The sequence below is a fragment of the Myodes glareolus genome, chromosome 18, assembly GCF_982192425.1.
Source record: "Myodes glareolus chromosome 18, mMyoGla1.1, whole genome shotgun sequence".
Classification (NCBI taxonomy): Eukaryota; Metazoa; Chordata; class Mammalia; order Rodentia; family Cricetidae; genus Myodes; species Myodes glareolus.
The window spans coordinates 32,999,156-33,008,631 of NC_142043.1; the positions used below are offsets into that span (position 1 = coordinate 32,999,156).

Here is a 9,476-nt window from a genome sequence, read left to right on the forward strand (position 1 = left end):
GCCCTTGTCAATCACCAGGTCCTCTTTTTCCCTGGCCCTTAGCCCAAACCTAACTGATTCCTCTGCGGCTGCTCTTTCTGCCTGTGCTCACTGCGGCTAGCACTCTGTTAACATCAGCCTTTCACAAACACTAGCAGTGGGCTCCCCACTCCTGGCTCCACTGGGGAGGGCGACAAGATCACCTAAGCCATAGCGGAGTTTGCTCCACCCTTTATCTCCTAGCCCTGGACACTGGGCCGAGCCTGCGGACCCTTGTCCTCAGCTCTGCGGAAGGGGCTCCCCACATCGATTCTGCTTGTCATCAGGGCTGCAGCAGGGGACAGCACCAGCAGACCACACAGTAAGTGCATAGAAGGGAAACGCCTCTTTTATTCTTGGTCATAAAGTAATGTAATCAGCTCCAAGAAGGGTACATAAGGAAGGTTCTGGAATAGCCCACTTTGCCTCCCGGCACTGGTTTGCCCCCTCTTCCAAGCCTCAGAATCCTGAATCTTGAGTAAGAATGCTGGAGAGGCTGTATGTGATATTGCCATTTGGAGACAGCAGGAGTCAACCCGCCCTGGACCTCCGGGATGCGGGGGTGGGGGGGGCACCCACACCTGTAGTCTCTTGGGATGTGGGACCTCCAGACTGAGGGCAACAGGGTTTAGGGATGCAAAACCCACAGCATTATGGGAGCGGCTGAGTGGGCAGAGGGAGAGAGCTAGAGAGAACAAGAACAAAGCCAGCAAGCCGAGCCGTTCTGGGTGGCGGCGGCGCAGTGGCGGCTGAGTACCCTCGCACTCCTCCGCGAGTCGGCAGCGTCCTCCCGTCCCCCGCCCTCCGGAGCGCGGTGGAGCCGGGGCTGGGGCTGGAGCTGCGCGCGGGTGCCCGGAGGCCCGCCCCCGACGGCGGCGCGGAGCCTGGAGCTGGCCGTGGTGCTGACGCTAGGCTCGGGCGCGCACTCGCTGCCTGGCTCGGGCGCGGCCGCGCCCTGCGACACTCCCCAGCCTCAGCGGTAAGTGGCCGGGGCCCCAAGAGACTGCGTCGGTCCCAGCCTCGCTCGTCCTCTTTGGGAACTGGGGGGACTGGGGAATGTTGAGAGCTTTCTGCGATGGACGGTTGACGAAAGGTGCCAAGATGGGCACTCCCTCCACTCCGCGGCGCTCAGCGAGGATTCGTGGGGCCTGGGGGCTGAGCGTGGTGACTGGTTTAGGTAATGGGGAAACCCTGTCACTGCGGACAAGGGGTCTGGGGAAGGAGTAAGATGATAGTGGTTCATCTGTCCACTTGCCAGGGGCTCTCTCAGAGGAGGTGAGCCAGGACCTCCACCCAAAGGGCCCATTGTCTCCCTAGTGTGGGAGTGGGTGGCTCTCACGGCACATTCTATTTCTGCTTTATTACCCACCCCACCCCCATCCCAGAACACTAGAGCTTTTTCATCTCACTTGGGCCTTCACCACGCCAGCAACAAGGCATACTGCCACGGAAACAAACTACTGCCCCCTAGCCTCCACTACCCAATCCCAAACCCAATGAAGTCACTGGGCAAGGTACCTCACCTAGGCCTGCTCTTCCTTAAACACCTCTTCATAGTTCACTGCCTGCTGTGACTTGGGGGGGGGGTATGGGGTGGGGACAGGGACAGACACGGGAGAAGCATTTCAAATACCAAAAGTAACTGGCCATGTAGTCCCTGGAGGGTTTGTTTTTAATTTTGCTCTATAAGATTTTCACAACACACACACACACACACACGGAAAGAAAGGCACAGGATTACCTTCCAAGGGGAAAAGAAAATCCTAGATAGCTGATTTAAAATTATATCTAGAGGGGTCACTTCATGGAGTTTTCATTTTGTAGTAAATTCTTGTCCTGGTGTGCTGAACTTCAGCAGCAGACATTAGCCTTCTCTGCGGCTGCCTTTCTTCTGGCCTCTGGGGCAGTTGGTTTCTAATCCATCCTCCTCTTGGCCTCCACTCATGATTTTCCATTTTCACCTGTAGCTCCTTCCTGGGACCCAGGTCAGATATGGTCTCCTGACTAGTCTCCTGGCTTGGTCCCATTGCTTGCTGTCCTGATCACTGCATTCACTTTTAGACATTGAAAGGTCTCTTTTTCTTGTCCTTGGGGCCTTTTGCAGGGTGTGTTCACTGGCTGGGATATGCATCCTGTATTTTTTTTGACTGAATGCCTTCTGCTGTCTTTTAGGTTTTATTTAAACAGCACATCCCTGGAACAGAACCGATTAAATAAACACACTGCATGGTTTCTGATCTCATGGAGTTTGAAGGCTCATTTTAGCTTTAGTGCGGTTGGGGCCTGCCTTAGAAAACTATCAGGATAAATTGCATTTGTAGAATTAAAATGTCCAGACTGGCATCTTAATTAGGAAACTGAAATGTGTGCTATCTCATCAGATGAAACGAATGGTCAAGGTGTTTCAAATATTTAAAACACTTCATTTAGATCAGCAGTATCATGTTTACCTGTCAACTTGCGCCGAAGCTCTGGGCCTTAAAGACTGTTCCTGGAGATTGGGGAGAAAACTCGGTCAGGAAAGAACTTGCGATGGGGGCCTCCAGGATAAGTCAGTGGCTAAAAGCACTTGCCGCCGAGCCCGGTAACCCGAGTTGGATTCCCGTGACCCAGACAGCGGAAGGCAAGAACAGATGCTGCAGGTTGTCCTCTGACCTCTGCACACACATCATGGTGCTTTGGAGCACGCACATACACTCGCACAAATGAGCAATACAACTTTTGTTTAAATTTCCATGTAACTGCGGAGACCCGAGTTCAATCCCCAAGAATCATATAAAACGTCAGTCAGGGCGGCATGCCCTTCAAATTCCAGCACTTAGGGAGACAGATGGACCTTGGGGCTCACTGTCAATGTCAGCCTCGTTTGCTTGCCAAGCCCTGGGTCCCAGTGAGAGACTGTTTCAAAAGCAAAGAGGATGGCTCCTGAGTAGCAGCACCGGAAGCTGACCTCAGATCTCCATGCCCACAAAATATCACTCCCCAAGCCAAACACACACACACACACACACACACACACACACACACACACACACACACGCATACACGTGTGCACACATACACATGCGCAAGTGTGCAATAGTGCATACAACTGTCTGCTCCAGTTGAAGGGCTGGGCTTTAGCAAACTTTAAACCTTGTTCTAGAGCAATGCCAAGCACTAGAATAAAAGGCTCAGTGGTGGCCGAGCTATGCAGATCACGAAGGAGAAGACCCTTGGGAAGAGAGAAGGAGAGACAGACGACATGTGTGGAGGAAGGACATGTCATGAATTCCTACCGACAGGCTGTTAGCCACAGGGTTACAAAAACCAAGTGTGCATTTTTCCGACTGAGAACCTATGTACATTTAGCCTTCGCCCCCAGGCAGTGCTGGCGTAGCATCTGGCCATCTGAATAAACCCCACTCTGCTCTGAAAGCTGTGCTGGAAGGCGCCTGCCCAGCCCGCCTCCCACCAGGCAGTTCGCCTTCCACCCACGTTTCCAAAGAGACAGGCTGGATTAAACATTTTAATGGGAGAAGTGACCGAAGCGAGAGGTCACACTGCCCAGTACTGATGCCTCCGGTGCACTGTTACCAACTTTACCACTTGTTCTTCTCATGTAGAGTGCGAATACAATCAGAGCAGTCTTGGCCGTATCACTATAGTGGACTGCAGGATTTGTGTTATCATACTTGGGGGACCACGCTGTAAGTTCAGAATGGAACGAACTGGCCACCTTTTCCTGATCTGAGCTCAGATGGTCGCTGTGAGAGCTGGAAAGCGGTAGTTTGACTGAAAGAGATCTCTGTCCAAATGGTTTAATTCTTCTAGGTGTGAAGTTTTACAGTGAAGCAGTCTTGCTGGTGGCCGGATGGAGCTATTTTCCAGGGCACAGTAACTCCAATAGCCCCCCTCCCCCAACACTGAACGGCACGAGTGAGCTGATAGGTCATTACAAATATCTCCATTAAGATTACACTGCTTTCAATTAGAATCTTTCTAAATTTGGACGAGCTGCCCTTGCAGCCTGCAGCTTTTACCTTCGTCTTATTTTCCAAAATTCCTCATGAGAACACATTTATTACTCTATTTTTAAGGTTTCTCACCAAAGATAGTTTCAGTGGGATGTGGTAGTGTACAGTGTGGTAGTGCTGTAATCCCAGCACTCCAGAGGCTGAGGCAGGAGCATGACAAATTCAAGGTCAGTCTGGGCTACTGAGTGATGAGGGACGAAGTAGAGGGAGGTAGAGATCTTGAACCATTGGTTCACAGGTTCAGGTCCCAGCCTTACCACCAATGGGTAAATTAACTGACTTTTCTGAAGCTGAATTTTTTTAAAAAAAGATTTCTTTTGTTTTTAATGTGTGCATGTATGAGCATGTGCATGTGAGCGCAAGCACCAGAAGAAGCCAGAAGAGGAGGTCATATCCCCCCACACTGTGATAGGCAACAGTGAACTCTCTAGTGTGGATGCTGGGAACCATCACTCCTAGGGAGCAGCAAGTGCTCTTAAGCTCTAAGTCATTTCCCCAGCCCCTGAATTTATATTCTGTAAAGTAATGACTACAGTAATTTGTCCCTTACCAACTTATTGGTCAAGTTTTCTGCTTAGTTAGGAGGGTGTTGCCAATGCGCAAGTATCAGGCCCTGCGTAACAATCACTCTGCCATGTGTGCCGGACTCCAACAGACCCATAAAGGAATGTCTGGGTGGCATATTTGGAGCAGAAATCTGCTGGTTCTGGGTAGGAGAGGCTTGGGTACTTGCCATCTCCCAGCAAGCTGAACAGCCACCATGGTGCCTGAGGCACTGGGCCATGCCATCTCCCAGTAGGCTGAAAAGCCAGCATGGCACCCGAGGCATGGTGCCAAGAGCTGGTGTTCTGTGCCTAGAGGAGCCAAGTAGAAGGAGGGCCAAGCCTAGGCTGTGTGGCTCTTTTGTCCCTGAAGACTACTTTGCATCTTGTTCCCCAGCCAAAAGTCCCAGATGTCACCTGGAGGGGAGGAAGTGCTGCCCACAGGTGTGAGCAGGTGGCAGGAGCTCAGTCAGCTTGCCCGTGAGTCCCTGTGATGCTGGCTTTGGCAGCCGAGCAGAGGCAGGCCCTCTGCCCACTCAGAACTACATGCAGGGGCACTTCAGGGACTCTGGCCAGCCTTGACTGTCGGCTGACGGCTGTCATGCAGCCATCTGGAGGCAACCAGCATGCATCTTTGGGGGCGGTTTACAGGACTAAATATCCACAGACCTTGAACCTGCTGCAGCCCCCCTCACAGCCTGGGACTGGGGTGAACAAATGCAAGGGATAATCCTAGAGCAACCCCAGAGGGGGAAGGGATTAGGCAGAGAGAGTTTCTGCTGGGGTTGGGGGAAGAGCTCAGAAGGCTCCCCAGCCATGCTTTGGCTGTGCTAGTCACCCTAAGGGCAGCATGTTCTAAACCACCAGATTCTTCTCCCTAAGACAAGTCTTGAATCTCGTGAGTAAACTGGGAGCATGGGGACCTTGGGAGAAGGTTGAAGGGGAGGGGAGAGGCAGGGACGGAAGCAGAGAAAATTGTAGAGCTCAATTAAAAAAAAAAAGACAGGTCTTGGTGCAGGTACCCTGTGGCCTCCAGTGCCAAGATTCCCTTCCTGCCCTTTCTAATGTGTCTGCTGAATCCTAGTGTTCCTGGGATTTCTTCCTTCAGAAGACCCTACACCTTCACTTCCACAACAGCCTTCCCGTTACTTCAGCCTCAGCCCCTGTGGTCAGCCTCTTGCCTGTCTTCATTGATTCTGGGAGGCCAGCTTCACCAGCTTCAGGGGACCTGGAATGAGGCCAGGTGAGGCCCAGCTATGACAGGACCATCGAGTCACTGGTGCATTCACCACCAAACACCTTTCCGACTCCAGTGTCACTAGCAGCATCCCCAGTGAACTTAGCCTGGTCATCAGAAACCATCTCTAGATGGACTCCAGGCCGTATCTGTCAGTGACAGCTGCCTGCCCTTCTGGTCTGTGATGTTCTGTGGCATGTGCCATGCCTTGCTGTCCCCCAGCTCATGCTTTGCAAACCCTGTGAATTCTTGGCAGCGGCTCACTTGAGGGACTCTGTACAAACTTGAATCTTACCTTCCTCAGCAGACGCCTGGTCCTCCCACGGATGGTCAACCACCTCAGGCCTGGGAAGCAGCCTACTTAATTGAGTCCTCCATGTTGACATGTCCCTCCTGTGGATGGGGTGAAGGCATAGTGTGAGTTTTTCCTAGGGAGATCCGAACAAATGTCTGTTCACCCCAGTTAGAGTACTAAAGACTGCCCAAACAAATTTTCCAACTGTAGTCTAACTTAGTGAAGCAGAGTTCATTGGAGTGACTTCCGGTAGTGTAGGGAACGGGCTGCTTTCAGGAGTGGTGGCGACTCCAAGGCAGCTTGCACAACTTGCCGGCAGCTCAGCTGGTCAGAGATGACTGGCAACTGTTACTGCTTGTATAACCTGGAGGGGGTGTGAATCTTGTAAATTTCTGGATCTTATAGGTTTTGTTTTCTTCCCATGGCTTAAGGAGCCTCCCTGACTCCCCAAACAGAGTGTTGCAGTTGGGAAGAAACAGCTACGTAACAGAGAGAGGTGGGATTGTTGATTTACTGGGCCTGGAAATGGACATCTGAATTGCCTGGGGAGCTTAGGGAGGGCTTGGACAACTTGAAAATGCAGGAACTGGGCCATTTCCAGACCCCAGTCACCTCTCATTTTGGTTCTTACCATGTTCCTGTAGGCATGGGATTTAACGGATCTGGGCCTCTGTAAAAGTAGAGCCATGTGGCAGGGTGGTGGTGTCCCGTTTTCCTTCTTTCCCTCTCCAGGGAGAACCCATTGGCCCTAAAGCATCGGAGTCCAGCAAGCTGTGTGAGCAGGCCCTTGAGAGCCCACAGACTACACATTTTGGATCAGGCATTAAATTTCTTGTTGCAGTAACAATACACCTGCCCAAAGCAATTTAAGGATGAGTCTGCTTTGGCTCACAGGTTTGAGAGATGTATACAATCCATCATGGTGGGGAAGGCTGGGTGGCAGGAGCAAGAGACAGCCTGCTGGTCACAATCAAGAAGCAGAAAGAGTTGATGGCTAGTCTGTCTCCTTTTTCAGTTAATCTGGGGATCAGCATGTTGTGCTCCAAATTCAGGGTTTTGGGTGTGTTTCTCCATCTCAATGCACCTAATCAAAAAACGTTTCTCAGGGACACACCCAAAGTAGTGTTTTCACGATGAATCTAAAGCCAGCCAAGCTGACATTAGATGGTCATCATCTCCAATACTAACTCCCTTCTACCTTCCTCCACAGTGGCAAGAACACTGGCAACATGGAGCTGAGGAGGGGAAAGACCTTCATCAAATCTAGCGTGCAGATTTCCCATGAGAAACTCATAGACCCAGCAGCCTCTGCACCAGCCAAGGAGGACACAGGCCCTTGGTCACTCTCACTGGGAGGGCAGCCAAGATCCCATGGTGAGAAAAGCTGCCAGACTTCTCCCCGCATTCAAGGGTATGGCCAGTGCCGTGACAAAGAGATACCGTCTGATTCTGAAGGAGGTCCCATGCCCGTCTGTGGAACCACCTTCAAGTTGGTGCGCAAGAGCAAGACTCATGACAATGTACCAGGGGCCGCGAAGGCAGCAGCCACCACAGGACAGATGGTGGGGAGCATGAGCTTCCCAGAGACCCCTGGGGGTCAGCGTATGATTGACTACCGCCACTTTGTGCCCCAGATGCCCTTCGTGCCGGCTGTGGCTAAGAGCATCCCAAGGAAAAGGATTTCCCTGAAGAGGTCCAAGAAGTGCTTTCGAAACCTATTTCACATCCGCAGAAGCAAGACTGAGAACTTGGCCTCATTATCATCCAAGGGGAAGGGCCTGTCATCCCCTGGGGTCCCACTGGGTGCTGGGGCAGAGCAAAGCAAATCGTTCCTCTCCATGGGTGAGGGGCTGGGGCTGGACAGCCTATGCCAGGATCTGTCTGACAGTGAGTTTCTGCCGGACACCCCCTTTGACCTCTGCAGCGCCCTGTGTGAGGACGTGGCCTCACTCAAAAGCTTTGATTCGCTGACAGGTTGTGGGGAGATCTTTGCAGATGGAAGCTCGGTGCCATCTGTGGAGATGAAAGAAGGTCCGGAGAGCCCAGCCCACTCACCCCAGGCTCTGGACAGCAAGACTCCCCGGGGTCCCTCCCAGGATAGCATGGAACAGCTGGCATCCCCTGCCCAGAACGAAGCATCAGACTTCACCAAGTTCTGGGATAGCGTGAATCGCTCTGTGAAGCAGCAGCAGCGTGCCCTGCTGAGCCCATGGCTGGTGAGTCCCCAGGGAACAGACACAGACCAGCTCAGGTTAGATACCTGTGGGTTAGCTGAGCTGCCCTTGTTGCCTTGCAGGGGTCCCCCCAGCGGCTCCAAAGCCAGCTCCATAGACACAGGTACCCCCAAAAGTGAACAGCCAGAATCTGTGTCCACAAGTGACGAAGGTTACTATGACTCCTTCTCGCCTGGCCTTGAGGAGGAGAAAAAGGAAGCTGCGAGTCCGGGGACGCCTGCGGCCACGTTTCCCAGGGACAGTTACAGTGGGGATGCCCTCTATGACCTCTTCTATGACCCCAGCGAGGCCCCCGTTGGCCCGATCCTAGATGATGACTTGTGTGTGTCTGAGAGTCTTTCGGGGCCTGCCCTGGGGACTCCACTGTCCATGTGTAGCTTCCACGTGGGAGCCGAGGAGAACCTGGCCCCCACACCAGGCCCTGACTTACTCAGTCAGGGATTCCTGCAGAGTACCTGGAAGGGCAAGGAATGTCTGCTGAAGCTCTGTGACACAGAACTTGCCATCACCATGGGCATTGTCAACTGGCTGCGCCGGACCCCACCTGCGCCGGCACCTGCCCCTGCCCCTGCCACGGCTTCTACCCCCACTCTTGTCCTTAGGGAGCCTGTTACCCCACCTGACCCCCATGGAGTCCTCAGGGCACCAACAGAGGGCCTAGAAGGCAGGGAAAGCCAGGCCTTAGATACGGGCAAGGCCATGACATTCTTGGCACCCAGCAGACAGGAGCCCTGGGCACGCCCAGGAACCAAAGACTTGCTTGTAAGAGAGCGTGAGGTTCAAGGGGAGCCTGCAAGGTCTATTACTGTCCCATCTAAGGATGACTCTCTAGAGGAAGGAACACAAGACCTTTCTGAAGGCCAGTCCTCCCCTGCAGCTGCCACAGCAACAGGCGTTTCCGGGAAAAGCAAAGCTCCAAACCCTGTCATCTGTGCTAGCTCCCAGAAGGAACTTGGGACACCCGGGAACCTGAGGTGTACTCAAGACCCCTTAAGACCAGGGCATGGGGGAAGTGCTCTTGACCCAGGGCCCATGCTTGTAGGTTGCGTGGCCCATGTGGCAGCCTTGCAAATTTATCCAGACAGCCATTCTCCCAGAAAGGATAAGGGCTGCGGGCTCTTCTGGAAGCCTCAG

The 9,476-nt window shown here is 52.9% G+C and overlaps 1 protein-coding gene across 1 annotated transcript in view; it reads left to right on the forward strand.

Moving 5' to 3' along the window:
* The first annotated feature begins 897 nt into the window (after window positions 1-897).
* Window positions 898-9,476, forward strand: part of Amer3 (APC membrane recruitment protein 3) — a 10,797-nt gene continuing 2,218 nt past the window's right edge. Inside the window, exons 1-2 of the mRNA XM_087898058.1 lie at window positions 898-997; window positions 7,319-9,476. The exon at window positions 7,319-9,476 is cut by the window's right edge and continues 2,218 nt beyond it. Coding sequence (XP_087754184.1) covers window positions 7,338-9,476 — 2,139 coding nt within the window. The 5' untranslated portion in view covers window positions 898-997; window positions 7,319-7,337. The remainder of the gene's footprint in view (window positions 998-7,318) is intronic.